This window comes from Podarcis raffonei, chromosome 6, assembly GCF_027172205.1.
Source record: "Podarcis raffonei isolate rPodRaf1 chromosome 6, rPodRaf1.pri, whole genome shotgun sequence".
In the NCBI taxonomy this organism is placed as follows: Eukaryota; Metazoa; Chordata; class Lepidosauria; order Squamata; family Lacertidae; genus Podarcis; species Podarcis raffonei.
In genome coordinates this window covers 7,107,993-7,133,889 of record NC_070607.1, presented here as the reverse complement: position 1 = coordinate 7,133,889, position 25,897 = coordinate 7,107,993, and the positions used below count along the sequence as shown (strand labels likewise).

General features: G+C 46.2%; 1 protein-coding gene across 1 annotated transcript in view; it reads left to right on the top strand.

Moving 5' to 3' along the window:
- LOC128415092 (axonemal dynein light chain domain-containing protein 1-like) overlaps window positions 1-25,537 on the top strand; it is a 28,620-nt gene extending 3,083 nt beyond the window's left edge. The window contains exons 4-19 of the mRNA XM_053390962.1: window positions 260-345; window positions 1,447-1,503; window positions 1,597-1,719; window positions 4,403-4,525; window positions 4,618-4,722; window positions 4,813-4,933; window positions 7,167-7,284; window positions 10,586-10,774; window positions 12,693-12,709; window positions 14,372-14,563; window positions 17,816-17,926; window positions 18,061-18,222; window positions 20,065-20,202; window positions 22,005-22,096; window positions 22,869-23,017; window positions 25,309-25,537. Of these exons, the coding sequence (XP_053246937.1) occupies window positions 260-345; window positions 1,447-1,503; window positions 1,597-1,719; window positions 4,403-4,525; window positions 4,618-4,722; window positions 4,813-4,933; window positions 7,167-7,284; window positions 10,586-10,774; window positions 12,693-12,709; window positions 14,372-14,563; window positions 17,816-17,926; window positions 18,061-18,222; window positions 20,065-20,202; window positions 22,005-22,096; window positions 22,869-23,017; window positions 25,309-25,397 (1,872 nt within the window). The 3' untranslated portion in view covers window positions 25,398-25,537. The remainder of the gene's footprint in view (window positions 1-259; window positions 346-1,446; window positions 1,504-1,596; window positions 1,720-4,402; window positions 4,526-4,617; window positions 4,723-4,812; window positions 4,934-7,166; window positions 7,285-10,585; window positions 10,775-12,692; window positions 12,710-14,371; window positions 14,564-17,815; window positions 17,927-18,060; window positions 18,223-20,064; window positions 20,203-22,004; window positions 22,097-22,868; window positions 23,018-25,308) is intronic.
- The last annotated feature ends 360 nt before the right edge of the window (window positions 25,538-25,897 follow it).

Here is a 25,897-nt window from a genome sequence, read left to right as displayed (position 1 = left end):
GCCCCAGCTGGAAGGCAGGCAAACAGACAAGCAGGCAGTTGTAAACCAAGCTGAGGCCTCCAGCGAGGGAAAGCAAGTCTATATATTTATTTCATGGCAATCCACATAAACACGGTCGTGTGTGAGTGGGATGCACATTAAGTGGAGGTGTGTGTGCCTGTATAAAAACCCAACTCTATATATCCTCTTGGGAGTATGTGGATTCCTTATGTCTCATAGTAGCATATTTTAAGACCTTCTCTGTCTGTTCTGTCTTTAGCCAACAGGTATAGCAGACAGTCTTGTTCCAGAGGAATTTCATATTCTAAAGAACAGAGGTGTCCTGCGCTTGGAGTATTATGATGAGTGAGTGTTCCTGCACTTCTTTTAGTTGCTCCTGCGTTGCATCCAGAACTGACTCACTTGGCTAATAATAGCCTCCCAGCAGTGGACCTGCTACTGCTTACTCGGAGGGAACAGGTGAGGCAGTGGTGAGGCTGTGCCTGTGTACCAGCTGAAGCTCCAGGTCGGTTCCACCGCCTTGCCTTGCCCCTCCATGTCCTGGTGAGCAGCAGCGACTCAGCTGCCAGGAGGCCAGTGCTGCAACTCCACCCCACCTGGCGAGCTGCTCCTGGTTGCACCTCCTAAATGGGATGAAGTGGCAAGGCCAAAAGCACCTGCATCTGGGCAGGAAGCCTTTAAAAATTCTATTTCACCATTTTGCCAAGTTCAACACTTTCCATATTTCAACTAAGGGATGCTCAAATGCATATATTCTCAGACAGAGACCCAGGGACTGAAAATGCCACCCAAACTGACTTCCTCATGGATGGCCAGGCAGTATAATGAAGTTGTAGAATTTGATTTTTTAAATAAAAAAATCTCAAACATAGATGTGAACGAGGGAAACTGCAAGCAAATTTGTTTACTATGGATCGATTAACAGAGCCCAGAGGCCAGAAATCTGAATTAGGGCTTGAAAGCGTGACTCAGGGTTGCACTCTTCCCATTGGGCATATCTGATCTGGCACTTGTCTCCCAGCCTGATTCACTTCTTGTACTGGAGTTAAGACTAGAAGGAAAATAAATTTGAATGACACAAGGTGGAAAAGAACAAGGACAAAAGAACAAGAACAAGGATTATGGATGCATAATCTCATGTAGCCTAGCCCTTCATTTGGGCCCCATTTCTGCATGAGAAATACATAGCAGATTACCATTCCCCAGCCCCACTCTTCCTTACTCAGGTTCATTGCAGTTGTTTTATGTCACCATGAGTCTCATTGTAAGAGAGAACTTCTTCAATTAATTCACTTGCCTGCAACAGAGTGGCCCGTCTCTTAGTCTACTGTATTTTTAAATTTATACAATAAAAATAAAATAAATGGTTGAATCCCAGAGTCCAAAGAGATTTTTCAAGTACAGTCGTCTATTGCTGTTAACATCATCATTATTAATCTGTTGCAGTAAATATACAACCCTACTTGAAGACGATGAAAACAGACTGCGGGTTTTCCCATCCATGTGAGTGACACTCTGAATCAAGATGCTTTTGTAGCGCATGCTATAGAAGGTGTTGTGAATCAGAGGCATGTCCCTTTGCTGCTGCCTTGTTAGGAAGCCGTCTGGGAGGCTGGAGGTCCTGCAGCTGATGAAGGTGATGGACACCATGCTGGAAAGGGCTGGAACAAATAAGGATGTTGGCGTAACAGGGGTTTCACAGGTAAATAATTCCTGCCAGTCCTGATTCAATCTCATCCTCCTTGATATTGCCCACTTCTAGTTATACTGTACATCATTGCTGGTGAATCTCTAGTTTATGGGCCTCGTTAGGCCTGCCAGACCTCAGAGGCTGTCCCCCAGCCATTTGAGGCAAGCGATGCCCACCTCCCCTAGACCTGACGTCATATATGAGAGTTCAAGCTGCAGCTCTGGCTAAAGGAAGGGGAATTGGCAATGCACTCTTAAGTATGCTACCGCTTCTTCCTTTGCATCAAAGTCATCATCGCTTTTTGAACTTGGCACTCTTTTTCATTGCCTTGCCATGACAACGGAAAAAGGTGCCACATTCAAAAAGAACTGACTTTTTGATGCAAAGAAAGAAGCAGGAGTTCACTCTCAGGACACTCCCAATTCTTCCTTTGCATCCCTGGCTTAGATTTAAGTTGCACCTGCAAGGGAGCATTTTTCTACTGCAGCCATGGCTTAAATTAAAGCCAGGCTACGAAGGAAGAATCTGGTGCACTCTTGATGCTTTGCTTTCAAGCAGAATCAGTTGAAAGAATCAGCCATGCACCCCACAAAGTGGTTGACACTGGGAATAGGTTTAGGGTTCCCACTCTGGCTACACATGCTTACTAGGAACAGTTGACTGGCAGGTTGAAAAGCAGCAGGTTGAAAATCAGAGTCGAGTACAGTGGTGCCCCGCAAGACGAACGCCTCGCAAAACGAAAAACTCGCAAGACGAAAGAGTTTTCCGTTTTGGAGGTGCTTCGCAAAACGAATTTCCCTATGGGCTTGCTTCGCAAGAAGAAAGCCCATAGGGAAATCTCCGCCGGCCTTCAGAAGAGGTCCTGGACCTCTTCTGAAGGCTTGCGGGGGGCAAAAGTCTTTGCTCCCCCCCGCCTGCCTTCCCAGGATAGCGGAGAAGCGCAGCGCGTTTCTCCGCTATCCCGATGGCTTTTGAAGGCAGGCGGGGGGGAGCAAAGACTTTGGCCCACCGCCGGCCTTCAGAAGAGGTCCTGGACCTCTTCTGAAGGCCGGCGGGGGGCAAAAGTCTTTGCTCCCCCCGCCTGCCTTCCCGGGACAGCAGAGACTTCTCCGCTGTCCCGGGCGATCTGAAAATGCTGGCGGGCGGCAGCAAAGGCTGCGCTGCCGCCCACCAGCATTTTAAAAGCCCCCGGACAGCGGAGACTTCTCCGCTGTCCCGGGGCGATCTGAAAATGCTGGCGGGCGGCAGCGAACGCTGCGCTGCAGCCCGCCAGCATTTTAAAAGCTCCCGGGACAGCGGAGACTTCTCCGCTGTCCCGGGGCAATCTGAAAATGCTGGCATTTTCAGATCGCCCCGGGACAGCGGAGAAGACCTTGCCCCCCCCCAGCCTTCAGAAGAGGTCGGGGGACAGACTGTCCCTGGACCTGGTCTGAAAGCGGTTTCCCTAGGAACGCATTGATTGATTTTCAATGCATTCCTATGGGAAACCGTGCTTCGCAAGACGAAAAACTCGCAAGAAGAAAAAACTTGCGGAATGAATTAATTTCGTCTTGCGAGGCACCACTGTACTCTATTCCTGAACATTTTGTGCCAGTTGTTCTGTCAAAAACAGAGGTTCATGCGGATTCCGAGAAGGCAAAGAATAAAGATTTGCTCCTTCATAACATAATTTATTTAAAGGCAGGGTAGTGCAAAAGCAGGCAGCTGGTGTCCCTTCAGTCACTGGGAACGTAATAGCAAGAAATGGGGGGCTCCAAGAGCAAGCCGTGGCACATACCATGGCCCTGGTCATTGCGGGCGCTCCAGAGACTTGTGTAGCTTAAATTATTCACACTTTCATTTGATTACCTTATGTATGTGATGCAGGCCTTCACTGAAGTCCCCAAGACGCAGGGGGACTGCATATGATACATAATGTCATTCTTCTCCTGCATACTTTGAACTTACATGCAGCTTGCCAGCATGGTTGACTAACGCCTTTTTCTATTAGCAGTTCTCTAAGGTGTCCAGGTGGGATGCGGGTGGCGCTGTGGTCTAAACCACAGAGCCTAGGGCTTGACGATCGGAAGGTTGGCGGTTCAAATCCCCACGACGAGGTGAGCTCCCGTTGCTCGGTTCCAGCTCCTGCCAACCTAGCAGTTCTAAAGCACATCAAAGTGCAAGTAGATAAATAGGTACCGCTCCAGTGGGAAGGTAAACAGCGTTTCCGTGCGCTGCTCTAGTTTCGCCAGAAGTGGCTTAGTCATGCTGGACACATGATCCGGAAAAACTGCGGACAAACGTCGGCTCCCTCGGCCAGTAAAGTGAGATGAGCGTCGCAACCCCAGAGTCGTTCATGATTGGACTTAACTGTCAGGGGTCCTTTACCCTTTACCTTCAGCTTTTTAAGGTGTCAAGAAATAGTAGCCACTAATGCATTGGGTGCTCATGTCCTAAGGATCCTGATACGATCCATGCTCACCAGTTACTGATTTCTTAACGCTGTTGCTCATCTTGCTCTTCCTGGTTTAAAGCTTTCTGTGTCACTGAAGCAGTCAGTCTTGTGTTTCACTGGCCTTGTCCTGGATTCATGTACTATGACATAATATTGCTGTGGAGTTTGGACGTAGTTCTTTCCTGACTTATCAGGTGTTTTGTTGCCATTGAGAGGCTTGTTGTTGTGTTGTCAAACTGAAAGAATAAGTGTAAGTAATCTTAGATTACCTGATGGAGAGAAATAATATACTGGAGTACAACATGGAATCTCTACAGAGAAATGATGGCACAGAGAGTAATGGACAAACACATTACAGATGAATTATTCCATTTCAAGGAAGCTATAGGAAAACTGACAAGGTGATGATATTGGCTGGTGTTTGTATTCAACTCTGCGAATAAAAGTTGTGATTGTACAAGGCAGCTGAGGGTATTGCTCTCTTCAACTGCAGGGAGCTTAATACCATCCGAGAACATGACCGTAGAGTCACTGTTGAAGCAGAGAAAGCCTATGAGGAGCTGGCAAAGGCGGTCCAGGATTCCGAGATGAATGCAAAGTGAGTTCCAGATAAGATTGGAAGCTAGGGTTGCCGTAGGAGAATAGCAGAATGCCTTTATATTTATATCTCATGTCATTACCCCTTCAGCCTTTTGGATGAATATCGCGAACTGTATGAATTGCAGAGAAGAAGACTTGAGGCCCAGATCCACCAGTTAACCCAAGAAAAAGAGCTGTGGAGCAATGCTACGTATGAGTTGGCTCTCAAGGTAGCTGGCAAAAGAGGCATTGCGTGCTTTTGCTTTTGTTAAAAATGCTATTCTCTCCTTGTTAGATCAGAGGTCGGCAACCCTAATCGGAGGATGGGCCGGTTGACACTCCATCCGTCGGAGGATGGGCCGGAGCGTCTGTGCACACGCGCTCTTCTGGGTCAGAGGAGCGCCGGTGTGTGTGTGTGCGCACGCTATTTCCAGCACTCCTCCGACCCGGAAGTGTGCCAGAAATGGTGTGTGCGCATGCGCACAAGCGCTTCTCCGTCCCGCATGTGTGCGCACACACTATTTCCAGCGCACATCCGGGTCGGAGGAGCGCCCGTGCACATGCGCACAGGCGCCATCAACCCAGAAGTCGGTCCCTGCACTGCGCCGCGCTAGTAAGAGCAGGTGGTGGGGGCAGCAGCGTGGCGGCAGGGGGCGCCATGGGGCGGTTAGGCAAGCCTCATGGGCCACTACCGGCCCATGGGCCTTAGGTTGCCGACCCCTGCTTTAGATTGTTTTGGCAGCTTCTGTTGCATTATCATTTGTTAAACTAAAAGTATGTCCTTTAAAACAAATTATTTCCATTTTACAGAGGGCAACAAAGAATAGGCACATTGCATTTCATTCTCTGCTAGCTGTATAGTTTAAAATATATCTCTACAGTGGCAAGTAAGTCAGGGATCACCAACATGGTGTCTGCGGGCACCAGTGTGCCCACTGCCTCCTATGGAGCCTGCAAAAGGTCTAAGTAAATATATTTTCAAAAATGCACAAGAGTCTGTTTGCTCTTTCAGCTCAGTTCCTGCTTGAACTGATTCAACCTCTTCTACAACAGACAACTCCCCAAACGTGCCCTCTTTTCATTGGCGGCCAGGATTGGACACCCACCGTCCCATTTTGAACAGAGGGGTGAAAGGCATTAATTTCTGTGACATCAGTTTCTGTCACACAATTAAAAAGTCTGGTTGAGCAATCTTGTGGGCCTTCCAGCCAATGACCCACTTACACTGGCATAAGTTAGTTGCCATCCTATGTACTCCCAGTACAAAAAATGAGGAGAAAAGACAAGCATTACAAAACACAAAGCAGCCACTCACCCAGTGACCTTCGCAACAGTGGCAGTGTTATGACTGAATACCATTTCCTGGGTTTGAATTGTGTGACTTTGGAGTAGGGGCCAAGAACAACATCTGAAGGAGTTTCAGAGTTTGACATAGTCCCACTCCTTCCGAGACATGCCACTGTCCCATTTTGGCAGAATGTGGGCATAGCTCAACATACGCTAGTATAGGGGCCTTCCATCAAATCCTGAAAAACTCAAGGATTAAGGGATTGTGCCTTAAAGTTGTTAGTTTGTATTAATTTTAATTGATGGGAAGATTTCCATATGAATGTAACACAGCAGTTGTTGTTGTTGTTTGAGAGCATTAACCAGCCATTATTCTCCTTAAAAACATAAATATTGTGTTGAAATAGTTAGTTGTAATTCTGGAAATGGATCTTCACTGGCAGGGGAATATATTTTGGTACCTTGGTATTGTAGGCATCCACCAGAACTCAAAACATCCCTGTGCATATGTGGTGCATAGCACAATGCACTAAGTTTAATTTCAAACTAATTAGAAAGTACAAATTTGCAGAGTGCAAACTGCTTCTTATTTTTGTGGTGGGTGGGGAAGAGAACGGTGATGGTTTTGCCCCTCTTCTACTGCTGTTGCAATGCACCTTCCTGGTCAGTGAAATTCACAATTCCCTCCTCCTCCATGTTGTAATCTTGAGTGCCATTTGATGAAGAAAGCTGTATTGAGGGAACACCCCTTAGGTCTTTTTGCGAAACAAGGAGACTACTGAACAGCTGTCTCAATGTTATCATGTGATGCCAGTAGGCGTCCTCTTGAAAAGACATTCCGAATCATCTCTTCAAAGAGAAGCGCTCTTCTAAGAGGGTGTCTGCCACTCACAAGTGCTGGGTTGTGATGCATGCATGAGTTGTATCGGGTGTCAGGTTAGAAGAAATATCCCTTCTTCTATAAGAAGGAAGAATGCTGCAAAGAGGACATTTGCCACCTGTGGTTGTTGTTTTTTAACACTTAAAACATGCTGCTCAGATTAACTGAGAACCGATTAACAGCTTTTCATTTAGATTTACAGCTTTGTTGACGAAACACCTAGTACGTCTAAGCTGTGCTGTGCGTACTTAATTGGGCACGCTCCATCCCTTTAATCATCTTATGTTCCATTTCAGGGAATTGAAAAGAACAAGCTGACCTTGGCTCGCAGAATGTATGACAGTGAAAAGGCTTGGGTCAAAGGCATGAGGCATTTCATTATGATGTTGGCATCACAGGAAGAATTGCTTAAGAGCACCTAACTGGGAAAGGGATGTCAGCTAGTTTTGTTCGTTTGTACTTTCTATCAGCTTCAGCTGCTGACTCAGCTGTGCCCCTATCTAGACAAGGATAGCCTAATCTCTGTCACCTGTGCTTTGTCAACCTCTAGGTTAGATTACTGCAATGTGTAATCTAAACTCTGAAGACAGTTCAGGAACCTCAGCTGGTGCTAAATTTAGTGGACAGGTTGCTCACCGGGGCAAGATGGTTTGAGCATACTATACCGATCCTGGCATGACTGCGCTGGCTGCCCATTAGTCTCTGGACCCAATTCAGAGTGCTAGTTTTGACCTATAAAGCCTTAAATCAGGCCTCAGGCCGGTGTCTCCAGCGCCGATCACGTGGCGGGCCGGAGGGTGGGGGAGCACGTGCCCATACACGTGTGCACACGCTATTTCAGCGCACTTCCAGGTTGGAGGAGCACCGGAAATAGCTTGTGCGCATGTGCACGGGCCTCCTCCGACCCGGATGTGCACCGGAAATAATGCTTGTGCATGCACAAATAACGCTTGCGCATGCACACAAGCTATTTCTTGTGCTCCTCTGACCCGGACGTGGGCAGCCACACAACGCAGCACCAGTAAGAGCGGGCTGCAGCAGTGGGGGTCGCGAGCCGGATAAACGAGTCCCTTGGGCCTTAGTTTGGGGACCCCTGCCTTAAATAGTCAGGACCACAATACTTCACAGACTGCCTCTTCCTATATGAACCGGCCTGGACCCTCTGATCATAATCTGAGGCCCTTCTTCATGTGGCTCCTCCATGAGAGGCTTGGAGTGTGGCAATATGAGAACAGGCCTTCTCTGTGGTGGCTCCCCATTTGTTGAATGCTCTCCCTCCCCAGGGAGGCACCAGCTGAAAATGTTTCTCCATATCAGGCTTTTGGCTGATTAAACATTTTATGGCCCTTAAAATGTGTTTGTGGGAGGGTGGATTATTGATTTGCTTTTGTTTTCCAATGTAGTTTGTGTTCTCGTGTTGTATTTTTCTGTTCTGTGATCTTGAATGAAGGGCGGCATACAAATACAACAACAGCAACAATATTGTTTCTGGGCATATGTGTCTCCATTACACGGTCTGTTTTTCTGGATTACATCTCTGCTCGAGTACTCATAGAGAAGTGGGACAGGGAGCAGGGGACGACTGTATATTTAGAACAGTTTTTTGACACTCCATGTTAGTTGGGCCCAGGCTGGCAAAATGGCTAAAAAGCTGGTAGTGTTGACTGGCAGCAGTGTGTCTAATGCTTCATATGATTAAAAGTCTATGTCCCAGTCTAAATATGTCCAGCGATGCATGTTTGAATGTCAGTGTTGCACTTGTAAGATTTTAGCTGTGTGTACTGTGGAAATAAGGGATGCTGGTGGCGCTGTGGGTTAAACCACAGAGCCTAGGACTTGCCAATCAGAAGGTCAGCTGTTCGAATCCCCGCGACAGGGTGAGCTCCCGTTGCTCGGTCCCTGCTCCTGCCAACCTAGCAGTTCGAAAGCACGTCAAAGTGCAAGTAGATAAATAGGGACCACTCCGGTGGGAAGGTAGACAGCATTTCCATGCGCTGCTCTGGTTCGCCAGAAGCGGCTTAGTCATGCTGGCCACATGACCCGGAAGCTGTACGCCAGCTCCCTCGGCCAATAAAGCAAGATGAGTGCCACAACCCAGAGTCGGCCACGACTGGACCTAATGGTCAGGGGTCCCTTTACCTTACTGTGGAAATATGCATAGTATTATTTGCTTAGCAATTTACATGTTTGCTGTAAGCAGGCTTTTATGATTATTTTGATCTTTATGGCTTTTTTGAAATCTATTTTTCTTATGGATTCTTTCTCTACCCCCCCAATCCCATTTTTCTCGTGTGATTCATTCAGGATGCGACTGATCTTTCCACTCTGCAGGAGCTGACACAGGAGTTTCGGGAACGCGTGAGCCAAATTGGCACAGAAGTGGAACAAATTGAAGAAACCAGTAGGGACAGGGCTAGGAGTATTCAGAATGGTTTGGCTGGTTGGCTCCGTTACTTCCAGAATCATGTTCTGTGAGTCTCAAGGAATGATTCTTTATTATTGGGGGGCCTCTGTGCTGCCTTCCACATTCCCTGGAGCAGTACATGTTCAAAGATCAATTTTTAAAATCATTTTATTGATTGTCCAGTTAAAAACATCCATTGAATATATCCAATCATATTATTCCAATTAAAATAAAAAACTAAAATAAAAAAGACCAAATTATGGTCCAAATTATATGTATTAATTTTTCAGAGCTCCCCATGGTCTGGATCTCTGAAGCATATCTCCACATCTTGCTTCTCCTCGTTGCTTCCATATTTTCCACATCTCGATTTTAACGCTTCATAATTCTTTGTCCCTGAGTCCACGATACTCAGTCATGTCAAACATAATGTACTTTCATCCGTCGAATATAGCTTTGTTAATATATATTTTTCCAACTGTCTTTTTATCAGCTCAGCTTCCTCTGATTCCTTAAAAAAAAAGGAGGTTAATTTTTTAAGGGTGCCACTATGTGTACTTGATTTAAACATCAGGCTGCCATCAGCACTGAGCTAACACTAGTTTTACACACAGCTGACCTATCTCATCAATCCTGAAATTTGTGTAAGGTTTACTCCTTAGCTATCTTTGAAATACCTGGTTTATTTACAGTTACAGAAGCAGAACCTATTAGAAGCAAACAGATAACCGTGCAGCAGGCTCCACCAAACCTGCCTGTATTTCTCAGAGAATATATTCACACAAGTTGCTTCATGGTCAAGTTGCTCCTCCCTAAATTCAAACTGGAAAGCTCTCTCTGAACTATTTCTTGTACTCTCCTAATTGCTGATAGGTGCTGCATTGCAAAGGCCATCAATGAATATTAAAGTTCATTTGTCAAATCCTTAGACTGACCAAGCGATTCATTAAGCTAGGGATGGTGACCCTTTGTGGCATCCATGAATTACCGTATTTTTCGCCCTATAGGACGCACTTTCCCCCCTCCAAAAATGAAGGGGAAATGTGTGTGCATCCTATGGGGCGAATGCAGGCTTTCGCTGAAGCCTGGAGAGCGAGAGGGGTCGGTGCGCACCGATCCCTCTCGCTCTCCAGGCTTCAGGAAGCTCTCCGCAAGCCTTGGGAGCCCGGCGCGACTTCCCGCCGGGCTCCCAAGGCTTGCGGATAGCAGCCTGTTCTGGGGGCTGGGGTTTATTTCCCCCCCCCCCCAAAAAAAAAACCTAGGTGCGCCCTAGGTTTGTTTTTTTTTACATTTTTTTTTTGTTCTCTCCAGGATCTGCTAGAATTTTAACGTCTTTGATCAATAGCTTGGAAGACTGGAGCTTCAAGCTGCTTGCCAACAAGCAAAAGGGTTCTATGCATGAAACGGAGTGGATAAAATTTTTCCAGACAGTTTCTGAATGGATAGCCCAGATAGACGATCTCTTGAGCTTCATCGGTTCTGGCGACACTGTAGAGGACCGTAGGCTTAGAGCATTTCATAGCTTGTAAGATAAGATGATTTTCAAAGCTGTTTGCTTTGCTTCTGTAGAGCATTTGTATCTGGACAGAACTTTCAGATGACAGAGCCCTTCACTTCTGAGTCATCAGTTGAGATCAGATGGTTGGGTGGAGACACATTTGAATAACTGTTAACTAATAATTTTAACAGAATTTTGAATTCAGCAAGAGTTTAAAGTACAGCAATATTGGCACCCACCACTGACCTCTTCCTGCCCCAATCAAAAAGCTGGCAGGGGCTCTTTAACCCCTCCCTCCGGCATGAACAGTGAGAGGGGGGCAGATGGAGCTACCCCTTTCCTTGCAGCTCTGCCGGTAATCGGAAGGAGCCTTTGCTGCTGGTCACACTGAGGCTTGGACTAAAGAGCCCTTTGGCTCAGTAATGGATCAGTATGGGTCAGCTGTGTGGAGCCCCCCTCCTGATGCCATTGCTACACCTTACCTGGAGGGGAATTGGTCCATCTGCACAGCCCCGCCCTCACTGCTGATCTGCCCTACCCTGCCACAGCTCTGCCCCAACACACCCTCCTGCTTTGGCTGTGTCGCAAGTCTGGTGGACACATGCAAGAACCTCTGTCCCTGACACCTTTGCTTTCTATTTGCAAGAGGATTCGTTTTTATGCAGTGTCAAATTTCTACTAGGCTCAGATGGAAATGTCCCATTACATCGTCAGCTCTCCACAACTTCATTCCCACCTCATTCTGTTGCATATGTCAAGGGCCCTCAAGAGCAGTCAATAGGACAGATAAACAGGGAGGCACAGCAAAAACCTATGTTACGCCATGCAATTTTAAAAGTCCTTTGTCCATGTCTTGGCTTGTACGGGAGAGAGCAACAAGGCATCTTTGGATTGCTGGGGTCCAGCAAAAAAATTGTCATCAATCCCCATAATATTGAACCATGGAAGTCAGACAGATGGCAACTGGTGAAGACAAGTATTGCCATTGCCAAAACTGATTTCCCCTGTAATCTTGGCTCATCTCTAGTTTTCTTACCATGAAAGAAAAGACAGAAGAGCTCCATGTCTTTTCTCTCATGAATGCAAAAAAGTCTGGAAGATGTGATTCCGAGAAGACCGTTGTGAGGAAGAGAGTTCAACAGCCCTTGCCAGATCAGTGTTGCAACCTTTGACATTGGCCCTTTGAAATTATACTTTCAGCTTGACCAGTGTGTGGAATTTTATTCTCAGCTCAGAATTTGGGAGTTCTTTGAGCCCATTTTAATAATGATTTTGGAAGTTAAGAGTCTAAGGTAGCATCTGGTCCTGATCTAATTGGCTATGTTGTTGATGTTGTTGTTGACTGAATGGTTTCCTTTAAGGTTGATACCTGAGGATGTGTTCAAGAAGATTCAGCAGTGGATCCTGACAACCACTAGTGGTTCTGAGAAAGAAAATGATCAGCTCAGCCATGAAGTAGGTGTCCTGGTGTTTTTCCAACTTCTATCAGCAGAGGCACAATTGTTTCAAACTAAAATGGAAGGCGAGCTTCACTCTTAAAACACTCTAAATGTAAGCCTTTTTATGTATAAGGTAATAATTACCTTTGCTCATAGAAGGCCCACCTTGTGTTTCTGCATGTGTCACTCTTCTGAGCGTGTCTCTTGATCAGAAGCAGCCAATCCCAAAAAAGTAAGTCAGGCAGAGAGAGAAGAGGCAGCCTTTTTTGAAGGCCAGCAGTTCTGCTGCGTGTCTGTATTGAGAGCAGTTGAAATGGTCAGTTTGCAGCTGATGCAGAATTGGAGAGATGTAGATTTCTATAGCAAAGCTAAAAAAACCACAACATAGAAAGTGGGTCTTGTTGCAGGCTAAGGATAGGTCTTGGATCTGAAAAGCTCCCCCTTTCTTCCTATATGATGTCTGTCTTGTACATGTGTACAGATGTACAGAGAAAAGAGGTAAGTCCCTGGGACTAGTTCCTGTGCAAGCAGACCTAGGATTTCAGCCCTAGTGTTCATGCTTTGACTTTGTAGTATAGCTTGAATCCACCTTGCTCTAAAAACAGTAATGTTTCCCTCACAAGGCTGCTGGAGGATGAACGCACATTTTTATTTATATGTGGTATAGATGTAGATGACCAAGTACTGAAGGAGGTTTTTGTGGCCCGGTTTGTTTTAGTGCGTCAGCCCCACCTGTTCCACCTGGTTCTACAGGGAACCAGGCAGAGGGCCTTCTCGGTAGTGGCACCCACCCTGTTGAATGCACTCCCATCAGATGTCAAGGAGATAAACAACTACCTGACATTTCGAAGACATCTAAAGACAGCCCTGTTTAGGGAAGTTATTAATGTGTGACATTTTAATGTATTTTTAATCTTTGTTGGAAGCCGCCCAGAGTGGCTGAGGGGACCCAGCCAGATGGGAGGGGTATAAATAATAAATAGTTGTTATTATTATTATTATTATTATTATTTTATTATATTAAAAGGGACACAGGTAGCGCTGTGGGTTAAATCACAGAGCCTAGGACTTGCCGATCAGAAGGTCGGCGGTTTGAATCCCCGCGATGGGATGAGCTCCTATCAACCTAGCAGTTCGAAAGCACATCAAAGTGCAAGTAGATAAATAGGTACTGCTCCAGTGGGAAGGTAAACGGCGTTTCCGTGTGCCGCTCTGGTTTGCCAGAAGCGGCTTAATCATGCTGGCCAAATGACCCGGAAGCTGTACGCCGGCTCCCTCGGCCAATAAAGCGAGATGAGCGCCGCAACCCCAGAGTCGACCATGACTGGACCTAATGGTCAGGGGTCCCTTTACCTTTACCTATTATTATTATTATTATCATTATTATTATTGTGCTGGTGTTGCCTAGGAGATGTTTTGACTCTCGCAGTTGAGATGAACTGGGTATCACTAGCCAAGCTCAGCCCTCCCTTGCAAGATTAGACACAATAATATTGACCTATCAAGTTGCTGTAAGGATTGCCATAAGATGATGTATGTGAAGCTTTTCATACACTCTGAAAACACTCTATAAATACTAAAATTCATCTCGGTTATTAAGCAAGCCTTCTGGGGACTCTCCCAGAAATCTAGGCAGCAAAGCCAAAACCAGGACTGCAGGCAGCAAACAGACACCAATCCATCTCTCTAGATACAGATATAGCAGAGAGGGAAGCAGGTAAAGTTGTTCCTGGCATGTCTTCAGGTCTAATTTGCTAGAATAATGCTCATCAGAAAAGCTTGCTTAGAAAATGAAAGATATTGTGTCCTAGATGAAATGATAATTATTTCTAATAATTACACTGAGCATATAATGATGTCAATAAGAATGACACTGAGCACTTCAGACAGAGTGTTCAATGCATACATTCTCTCAGTAATCCTGACCAATGCTGTTAGTTAGGATTAGTATTCTCATTCTCATATTTCAGAAGGCAGAATGGGGACGGAGGCTGAGATAATGGGTTGACATTTTTCAAGGCTGCCTAGAGAATTCACAGAGATAAGATTTGAAAGAAGTAATTCCTGGCTTTCAAATAGTAGTCCCGCCCGCCTTGCCTACAGTTAGTTGCCCCATTTTTCTCATGTGTAAACTTCAAAGGTAAATGTTCCTCATGACAGAAGGAACGTGATGAAACTGGCTTTCTCATATTAAAGTGGCATTGCTGTGATGTAACGTATTGCTGTGGGTACAGTGACATCATGTATTTCCTCAGCTGTTGCAAGGAGATGGTAGCGACGATAACACGCCAGAAGATGGTAACTCTTCAACCAGATGCAGAACATGAATTGCAACAGTTAGAGAGGATCAAGGTAAGCGAGACCAAATGTGGTCTCTTGCCATTTGTGCATCACTGTCCAAATCCATCCTACTGTTTTTGGTTTTGAAGTTGGTCATTGAATAAGTGAAATAGTTCCTCAATTGGGTCACTCTACTTGCTCTAAAGCCTTCACAATATTTCAAACCCTGAGATGGTCTTTGTTGCTGTTCCTGCTGCTGCTATATTGATTATGGTGATGGTGTGAATTTATCAGCTGCTGTTCAAAATTAAGTATTTTTTCCATGACACTGCCATATTTATTACCCTGGAATGTCTTCAAGCTTCAGCACAGTGCGCAAAGGCTGTCTGGAGCATGGGAGATGACTTCAGCTGCTGGGCACTTCTCAGTGTGGGGCTTAAGGCTGTCCTTCATTCACAGCCTCTGGTGAGCTTTCTAGGTCAGATGGGGATGTCGGATGGCAGCCAGTCCAGCGATGAGAAGAGAGTTGCTGTGTGATATGGCTTCAGCCGCCACCATTTTTATTGTCCCAGAATACCCCTGGGCACGACATCAGAACCCCGAGGCATTCTGGGTTGATAAAGATGTCAGTGTCTCTCTCAGCAGCTTCAACCTGTCACTTCTTTGCTGAGCACTGGACCAAAAAGGAAACATTAAGCAAACAGAAAGGAGAGGATCAGCCGCTTTAACGGGTCTTCTCAAGCCGATGGCCCCACTGCGCCAAGTGCTGCTTCTGGGCCTGGCTCCCTGCACGCATAGTTCTGCAGTCTCCATGTCTGCATGTAAGCAATGGGAAACATTTTTCACATTCTCTTGTGGGCAGCTTTCCAGGGTCCGCAGGCCAGGGGTGGATGGGGCCGCAGGCAAAAGAGGGCAAGTGGGATTCTTGTGACTCTTAGCTTTTGCAGAATAGGCATCATTCCAGCCACACAGAAGCCAGAGGGTTCTACATTTGCGGTTAACAAGCTGCCATCAAAATTTCTGTACATCTTGGTACCTTGTGTACCTCTTGCCTACTTTTAAAGATGGCTTGCTCACAGTTGCCCACGGGCAATGCCGTGCGTACTTTTTAAAGCCCAGCCAATTTTCAGTTAAGGGATTTTTCTCACGCATTGTGAAATTTGAACTCTGTTAACACTGCCGATCCGGGCTGTGGTGACCCTTGTTCAGGAAGTTCCAGGATCCAGCCTGGGCCGGTGCTGTTAAGGGGATACCTAGTTAGAGAGGAGGAGAAAAAGTCTGCAGTTGAGCCCAGTAGTGTCACAGAAATCATGACGGCGCATGGAAGGTACCCCCAATATTTCATGTTCCTCCCTAGGCAGGAGGAAGAAAAGCCTGAAAATTTGTGGTAGTGTCAATTATGGCAGCCATCAGCAAGAGAGGATAGGAGTCTCATGTTTCTGTGAGCCATTTTTGTGAAATAGATTGGAAAAGAGAAGTGTGGGCTGTTTGAAGGCATTCAGTAAGGTCTGGGCCGCTTCAGGCTGAGTGGGAAGGTAGGCTGAGGCTAGGTTGTTCGGAAAGTCTCAAGTAGGGTTGGGACAATCACGTCTCTCTTTGGTCCATGTCGCTTTTGCGACATCACTAGGGATGTTGGAGGATTCCTATGGAAACGGAAACAGGTGCAAAAATTGCTGCTCTTCACATCTTCTCTCATTTTCAGGACCAGGTTCACTTCGTATGAATGATAGCAGCATTGACTGACACCACTGTTTGTTTGTTCCAAAGCTGTGAACGTTACGTAATAACATTACAGAAACTGTATTGAGTTCCTCGCGTGCAACCTTCTTTGAACCCAGTGGAATTTGCTTTTGTAGAAACATGCATCAGATTACCCTGTAAATCTCTGTGAGGCAATTGCAACTTCGCTTCCGCAGGGCACCTACTGTTTCTTAATGAAACAGTTCCCGTAACCTGGAGTTTCTCCAAGCCCTTTAATCCCTGCCAGTCATGTCTTCTACAGTGTGCAAACTTTTTTTGCGCAATATTGTGTGTTTATACAGTCTGCTGCTACTACTGCATGCTGGGAATTGAAGTGTGCCCACATTGACATTAGAAGCCTAACAGAGCAGGCCTAATCCTGTCTTATCAGAAGTAAGTCCTATTGAGTTCAATGAGGCTTGCTCTCAGGCAAGAGGGTTCTAGATGGGATTATTTATTGAATTTATATCCTGCCCTTCCTCCCAAAGGAGTTCAGGGCAGCAAATTCATAAGCCCTGTGATATGAGAAATAGCTGGTTCCAAACAAAAAGGAAGTTGGAATGAGTCTTAAGAGCACAGGCTAGACGCCTAACTATGTTTACTCAGAGGTAAGTCGCATTGAACTCTATTGTGTGAAAGCCAGCCTCATTTGGTGGAAAGGCAGGAAACAAATATAACAAATAAATAGGTTCTAGTAATCAAATCAGTCTGATAGATGTGCAGTTCATGTCAGAATTCACAAAGACTGAATTCCCGGGTGAGATACTGGGATTTTGGAACGCTGGGGCTCTCTGGAGGAGATGTTGCATAGTGATAGCGGTAGGGGCAGGGCATTGGCCCAATGGGACTTCAGGTTTTAGCGGGCCTTTAATAGTCATCCCTCTTAATCTCCATTTATGACAACAGTACCACTGAGAATGTAAGAAATAGTGTTTTTCATTGGTGGGTGTTACACAAACACAAGCAACCACAGCACACCTGCAATTAGGGCAAGGTTTTTCCAACCCAAAGGCTGTTACTCCCTAGGCAGCAAATACATGGACCTATCGATGATAGTACAGGTGTGAATGACAGGTCACAGTATGCATTTGCAGGGAAGATAATGGCTGGGATTAATGGTGGACCTCTCAAAAATCCTTGGCCCCCTACAAAGTCCAGCTCCACCTACTGCCCATTTGGGTTGGGAAGCTGAAATGGAGAGCCATATGCTAAGCAAAACACTGTACAACTTCCTCTAAGCATAGTTCAACATAAGCAGCTCTGTTTGAGCCCTCTGGAAGAGCACCACAGGGCAATTGTTTTTACAGTGGTACCTTGGGTTAAGAACTTAATTCGTTCTGGAGATCCGTTCTTAAGCTGAAACTCTTCTTAACCTGAGGTACCACTTTAGCTAATGGGGCCTCCCGCCCCCGCCACACGATTTCTCTTCTCATTCTGAAGCAGAGTTCTTAACCCGAGGTACTATTTCTGGGTTAGCGGAGTCTGTAACCTGAAGCGTCTGTAATCTGAAGCGTCTGTACCCCGAGGTACCACTGTATTTCCCTTTTGGTGATCGGTTGCTTCTTTTGCTCTCTCTTTTTCCAGACAGAGTGCTTGGATTGGATTGAAACCTGCAACCTCCTCCTGTCTGGGATGAAGACCACTCCCACCACTTTAATCAGCCCAGAAGACCTGGTCGGCCTGTTTGGGTTAGAGGTACTGGCAGAAATAACCTTTGGTGTGACTGGTGGTGGTGGGGACTTTTTCTCCCTCTCTCCCCCGCCCTCCACCTCTCTTCTGGCGCAGGGCGATATCTCAGAAGGAGAATTTCACTTGCAACCGTTTTGCAGGTGCTTCAGCTGAAACGACAGCTGCCTCCTCGTCCGGAGCAGAGAGTGGAGATCTCCTCCACCACAGATGTACCTGTGGAGGAAGAGAAAAAAGACAAAGAAGCTGTGGATGTTCTAAAAGATCAGGAGGCAGCAGAACAGAAGCAAGCGTTAGAAGCAGAGGTGAGCATCTCCATTAGGAAATGCACAAAGCTGTCCCTCTTCTTTCGGGGCTTCTTTTTCGCTGGGGCTCGTGGCTGTGTGTTTATTGCTATCTGGTGGAAGTTTTGACATCGTGAAAAGGGAAGCCTGCAGTTTACAAACAGAAGAAATATATATATCTATCCCTCATGACTATGGAGAAGAGATTGGCGACATATGGTGGATGCTACCTGAAAAAGCTACTTCCAGTAGGCCACATAGAAGTTGTTAATGGTGTCAGGAGTGGCATCACGGCTGGGCCCCTGGGTTGGTAGTGTGAAGGGAGCAGGTTGCATGGATGGGGCTGTCAACATGGCTGTTTTTCTTACAACCACGTCCCGCATGATAAGCTTCCTTTACATGTTAGCAGGAGCAATGGGGTATCCGTTGGCTGCATCACGTTGCTGGATATGTATGAACTGCCCATTTCATGCTTTGCGTTTTCCCCTTCTGTGACTTAAATTTCTTGCTGTTCTGATCATACACCCAACACCTCCCTCTTTGATCACTTCCTGAAAAATTGCAGAAGCTTTGAAAAATCTGAGGAATTGGAATTTGATGCCAGTAAATACTGGTCACTGAACTGAGAATTCCTTGCTACAGATTCTGGATTCTGGTTTCTTCTGGTGCAGAACATAAGCAGGACTGCGGGCAATGCAGCAAAAAGGAAAGGCACCCCCTTTCTCCAGCTGTTGGTCATAAAGTGTCTACTTGAGTCAGAAACTTTATGCTACAAAGTTGTATACCGCTTTATCTGTCTTAGTTTTCTCGCAAAGCATCCTGGGAACTGTAGTTTGATGAAGTGCTGCGGATTCTCTTTTCAAGGGTGGTTGAGCATGTTTAAATATGGAAAGTGGATAAGCCAAGAGTGGATACGCTTCCGATTCTCCAGCAGCAGAGAATCAGCCCCAGAATTCATGCATGGCCTGTGAACCAGGGGCATAGGAAGGGGGGGGGGCGGAGGGGGCAGGTGACAAGATGGCCCCTGCCTCCCCCCAGCTGTAGAGCGGCCAAGGGCGCGCGCAGTCCATATGGGCGCCGCTTGTGCAGTGTCCGTACGGGCTGCCACTCTCACGCGCCAACTGTACGGGTGTCCGTATGGGCTGCCGCGCGTGCACACTCCGTACGGCAGCCTGTACGGTCGCCATGCAAGCAGCAGCCCATATGGACACCGTGTGCAAGTGGCAGCCTGTACAGACTGCGCATGTGCGGCATCCCATACGGTCACCGCACATGCGCAGTCCGTACTGGATGCCGCTTGCATGGCGTCTGTATGGGCTACCACACATGCACACTCCGGGATGCCACTTGTGCGGTAACCCGTACGGTCACCGTGCAAGCAGCAGCCTGTACAGAGTGCGCACATGTGGGATACCGCACATGTGCAGTCCGTACGGGATGCCGCACATGCGCACTTCGTACGGGCTGCCCTGCCCCTGGTGCCGGAGAGGGTTCCTCCACCACTGCTGTGAACACTGACTCCAGGAGCTCCTGAACCACAATTGACAGCGTAGCCTTATGTAGAATATGAAAATAATTGAAGATTGTGTTGATCAGAGCTTTTTTTCTAGAAAAAATGGTGCCGGCACTCACCATGAAGTTGTTACAGTTAAGTGCCACACTTTTAACATATCCATTAAAAAGGTACCGGTGCTGCATACTGTTGAGTACCCCCCGGGGAGAAAAAGGACTGGCATTGATCATCATGATCCTTCCATGCAATATCTGAGTCTCTTGTGTGATAAGTTTCCTTGATGATGAGGAAACAAACATTGCATTGTGTGGTCCTTCCATTTCCTCTTGCCCTTCTGTTTGTCCTTGCAGGAACGGCCGCCCGTGCCCAGCACCAGCACTGGTGAGCAGGCCGAGAGTCTTGCCGTCACTTACCCAGTCAGATACATTGGAGATGATTCTAATGTGTATGTCAAAACCATGCAAGTGCAAGAAATCACAGTGTCACGGGTATGTATGTGCGTATAAATAGATAGCTCTTCTCTGAAGAGGTGTATCTATTTGGAACAAGGTGTGGCAGCTGCTTTAGAGGACAGGTTCTCAGTGTTAGTTATTTATATCCCACCTTCCAGCAGAAGAATCGTTATTTGCATCAACCACTAGCCATAGCAATAAAATCAAATAAAATGTACTGAAGGTAGAGGTAAAAACTTAACTGTAGAAAATACATTAGGGGGTTTACATCAATAATCAAATAATAGATCTTATTCTAATTGTCCCCTCTAAAAACCCTGCAGTTTTTGCTGTCACCTGACCATCTTGATCTGTTAAAAGAAAGGATGCAGTAGGAACGGTTGAGTGGCATGGACAGTAATAGAGGGGTAATAACCTCACTCCTCAAATCTTTATAAAGAGTGCAAGCCAGAAGCACATGAGCCACTGACTCAATACTGCCACCTCCACAGGGACATAACTGTTTTTCCAGTGGAATTTTTTGAAATCGACCCTCGAGTACAGCTGAAGGCAGTAGTATATTCAATCTTGTGAAAGTGAAAGCGCGTCTGTATTTTGAAATTGGTACATTTTGCAAATAGGGTGCAAAAGTGACTAGGTGGAAAATAATCATACCATGGACAAAATTTCCTTATTTTGGCCAGATTATTCTGTCGCTCAGTGTCATATAGGCGCTGTCTAATTTAATTATTTGCTTTACTGAAGCCAGATGTTAATAACTCTTGTGGTGATAAACCAGAAAAGTAGAGCTTTCGGTTGACAATTATAGTCCAAGTGCTCTCATGACAATCTTGCGATACTAATGGCAGTAGACCAGTGTATCCCACCATTTTTCTCCAAGGAGCTCAAGGTGGCATAGATGGTTCTCCCCCTCCTCATTTAATCCCCACGAAACCCCTATGAGGCAGGTTAGGCTGAGAGAGGCAGTGACTGGCCCAAAGGCACCCAGTGAGCTTCATGGCCGAGGGGGGATTTGAACTCTGGACTCCCTGTTGGGATACTGCCAGGGAGACGGAGGCATCAGGCAGGCCCCAGTCGTCTCCGGACGATCACCGGTCTCCCGTGGAACAGCACCAGTCAATTAGCGAGACGAGCCTCAGAGACATTCCAAGACCCGTGCACACCCTTTCAGCAAAGTCTCCACAACGGAAGATGCAGACCGGAGAGCATATTTACAGCTTTATTCATTGTAGATCAGAACAAAGGAAAAACATGACTGCTTGCCTCCGTGTCCAGGAAAACAGCCGGAACAAAAGCTATATACAAAACGGAAGTTCCCAGCGACAGCTGGAACAAAACAGGCATGTGATACACAACAATCATGCCTGACCATTTAAGGTGGAACGGAACTATATCCTAACACTCCCAGGTCCTAGTCCAACTCTATGGCCACTACAACACACTATTACAGCAGGAAACAGATCTGGGAAGTTCTCCTGCACTGGCCCCATTGAAAAGAACGGCAGTGGTGCATGGACACCGTTATGGGGTTTTTACAGGAGATATTCTCAGGCAATTGTGCCCTGTATAAACCTTTTCTTCTCAGAGGCAGAGTAATGGCAACTTCCAACTCTGTGCCTCTGTAAATAAAACCCTGTAAGGTAGGCCAGAATTATCTTTATCCCCATTCTGAAGATGTAAGGGATGAGTGAGCATCACTTGTCTAAGGCTACCTAGTGTGCTCATAGCTGAGGCAAGATTTTAGCCAGGGACTTCTGTATGCCAGTTCTGAGACAGAAAGTAGCCTGTTGATTTATTTCCTTTCATTTCCTATAAGTTACTTACTCTTCTTATTCCAGAGGGAGTTGCATGCCAGCCAGTGGACCACAAAGGCCTCAAAGAAGGAATTTGAGTTGCTGGCGTCACTGGAAATTCTGGAAGAGCGACTCGTGTGAGTATAGAACCACAGGGGGGAGATGGATGGATGTGTGTATTCTTGTGCAGACTAGAGACTACAGGGTATCTTGAACAGGTGGCCTATGTGATTGCAGGTGTCTATTCTGCCACAACACATTCCATTTTTAAACAAAAATAGGACGCAGGTGGCGCTGTGGTCTAAACCACTGAGCCTCTTGGGCTTGCCGATCGGAAGGTCGGCGGTTCAAATCTCCTCAATGGAGTGAGCTCCTGTTTCTCTGTCCCAGCTCCTGCCAACCTAGCAGTTCGAAAGCACATCAAAGTGCAAGTAGATAAATAGGTACCGCTCCGGCGGGAAGGTAGACAGTGTTTCCATGCGCTGCTCTGGTTTCGCCAGAAGCGGCTTAGTCATGCTGGCCACATTACCCAGAAAAACTGTCAGCAGACAAACGTCGGCTCCCTTGGCCAGTAAAGCGAGATGAGCGCCACAACCCCAGAGTCGTTCATGACTGGACTTAACTATCAGGAGTCCTTTACCTTTAGTGATATGTGAGTTCTCATGTAGTTTTGCAGTGCTAGGAATAGATTCTCCTGTAGGTTTTATAGACTTGCAATGTAGTAATCAGGTGTGGATTCTTACATAGGTTGCAGTAATATTGGCCGTTAGGAACATTTTGGGGAATGAAGAAGCAAGAGAAAATGTATTTTTCACAGTAGGAAGTGACCAGCTAGAGTAAATCACATTAGTTTAATTGGTTTCCTGCCTGGTCAGGGGTATGAGTTCTTTCTGGCACCTGCTCTTTCAGAGAGGCTGAAAAGCGAGCACAGCAAGCTGAGGAAAAATCTGAAGTCCTTCATGAGGACTTGGAAGAAGCTCTGGCAAAAATCCAGAACATGGAGGGTGAGCAACCAAAGCTGAAGGACTCTGAACAAAAAGAAACAAAACTCAAAGCAGGTATGGCTAAAGACTTGAAAGATGGAATTGTGGGCTCTAAAAAATGCTGTGGAATTTTAAGGGCAATTTCATGCACCACACGTTTAGGCGTACGTTTGGAAACATAAAATGTGAATGTGATAAACTGGTTTGCAGGCTCAGGTGCATTCAAGGTACAAATGTGTCGGAGAACCAGGATTGGCTGCACTTACGTCTCAAGCATACATTTGGGTGGTATAATTGAGTATGCTGCTGCTGCTGCGAAATGGCTCAAAATAGACAAAACAGGCATAGGGATGTCACGTGTTGCAGCTCTTGCTGAGCTGTGCCATTTCAGACTACATGTATTATATTTCCACGCTGCCTACCACATAATGGGAAAAAATGTACAGGAAGTGTGCTTTTGTAGGAGAGCGGAGAACGTTCCCAGATACAGGTTGTGCTAAATACGTTGTGCTAGCGCAATGGGATTCCTCCTCCCCTTGACATCCCCAAATCTGCTCTGGAAGGTTGGGGGGAACTAGAGGGCAGGCTCTGGCAGAATGCTTGGCTTGGCACTACTTTGAATACATCCCACCATCTTCCCCCTTCTCCACCCGTAGTCAGAAATGGAATGTTACTGCAAAAGTTGTACCAGATGCCTTTCTGTTCCTTTGTTTCTGCTCTTAGTAAGTAAATATGTGTAGCCACTTCCCCATCATTACTACTCCCTGAAGGTTGCAAGAATCAAAATGATAGGCTGGCTGGGGAGAGAGATGGTTTGCTGTTTGAAGGTATTTTCATTTCCGCCCCCTCAATAACAGCAGGCTGTTTATTTCTCCATTTAAAAATGGTAACGTGAGAATTAGCTGACTTGCCCAGTCCACCTCCTGAGTCTGATAGGGGAATCCTTTCCACACAGGCAACAAACGGAGGCCTAGTTCACACCTGTGTATCAGTTGCTTGATTTATCTGTTCTTGATTAGTGTTTGATGACTGGCAGCTGTCACCTGGTCTGCCCAGGAGGGTGAGGTAGTAGACTGGACTGTGCCACTACAAACTGCAGCCAGGAAAATCACCTTTTTGGTTGGTCTTTATTATAAAGTGTATCCTGTAAGTAGAATGTTAGCATAGCAGGGAATGGACTAATCTAGAACTTTTCTCCCTGGTGTGTTAGGTTTCCACTTTCAGAAGCCTATTCCGAACTTAAAAATAGGAAGCATAATCCTGGTGGTCAACAAAAGAGGTTTAAGGACTGTCTCAAAGCAAATCTTTAAAAATGTAGTATAAACACTAACAATTGGGAAACACTTGCCTGTGAGCGCTCCAATTAGAGAACAGCCTTTACCAAAGGTGTCGTGGGCTTTGAAGACACTCGAACTCAGGACGCAAGGGAGAAACGTGCTAAGAGGAAGGTACGCTTGGCAAATCCACACTGTGATCAACTCCCGCCCGGAAACCTATGTCCCCACTGTGGAAGGACGTGTGGATCCAGAATTGGCCTCCACAGTCACTTACGGACTCATTGTTGAGACTGTGTTCATGGAAGACAATCTTACTCAGCTACGAGGGATCGCTGAAGAAGAAGAAGACCATTCTTCCATCTGCATTGCTGAAGTTGCACAGCCCATTATGCATCCTCAATCTGCTAGCTCTGGCCTGAATAGGGGATGTTTCTGTTGAAAAGCAGTGTGTTGTGGGGTGAAAGGAAAGTTCTTCATTGCTTAATAATGTCATAATTCACATGTCATGATTCACTTGATGCTGCAGTCATGAAGTAATGAAGGTGCATGTTATGAACCGACCCAGGGAGCTGAAGAAGCAAACTGCATTGCACTGGCTCAGAATGTGAGCAGGGAAGTCCTAGTTGAACTCTTACCTAACCCAATTGGTGGTCCGAGCAAGCTTTTATCAGCCTAAGCTGCTCATCTGCAGCGTGATACTGGCCGTATCAGGATTGTTTATTTACTCTGAACTTCAAAGTACTGTGTACATGTCAGAGATCGGTGTGTCTTAGATCATTGAAATAAGTGGGGTTGAGCACATAATGCTCTGTTGGAATATTCCCATTATGGATGAGGTTCCCACTGAGAACAGGTATACTTATGAAGTGTGAACATGACAAACATGGGTTTGTGGATGCAAATGCTGTTCATAACCATTCTTTGGGCAGCTGGGTTTGGTCTTGATTCCCTCAAGGCTATGCTTGGGCTGAAACCTGGACTTGTCGCAGAGTAGAGTATGAGGTTTCTCTGAGCTACTAGTTCTCATATTGTCTAGGTGTTGACAATGTAAGTGTTTAAGTGCTTCTTGCTGTGCATCTGTCATTGCAGAAGTTGTCGTTAAGGAACAAACTGAATCACCTTCACAGTCCAGCACTCCTAAGCCACGAACGAAGAAATTCCCCAAGCCCAAACGCTGAAGAAGAGGATGACCTCCAGAAGGCCTTTGTCTCCTGCTTGTAGCTGGCACTGGACACAGATGGAGGGTTGTGCATTATTGGTACTTGGAATTCTCCCAGCTCTGTTAAACTATTTGTTCAGTACATGGAAAGGAGTCAACCAAGTGGGATTGATTCCCAGTTTCTGTTATTTATATAGAACATATTCAAGGTCTAGGTTGGAGTTGCCCTGATATTTCACTGTATTTACCTATACAGGTTGAATTGAAGAATAACTCAATAGGAAATATTTGGGGTTTTTATTTGAACTCCCCTCCCCCCCAAAAAAGAACACTTGATCCGTCTTAGGAGTTTTTCACTAGTAGATGCATCGGGAATGTCTTGGACCAGAGGCTTTAGTATCCGGTAATTACTTGGCATTGGGCGCGGGTGGCGCTGTGGGTTAAACCACTGAGCCTAGGGCTTGCCCATCGGAAGGGGCGGGGTGTGCTCCCGTTGCTCGGTCCCTGCTCCTGCCAACC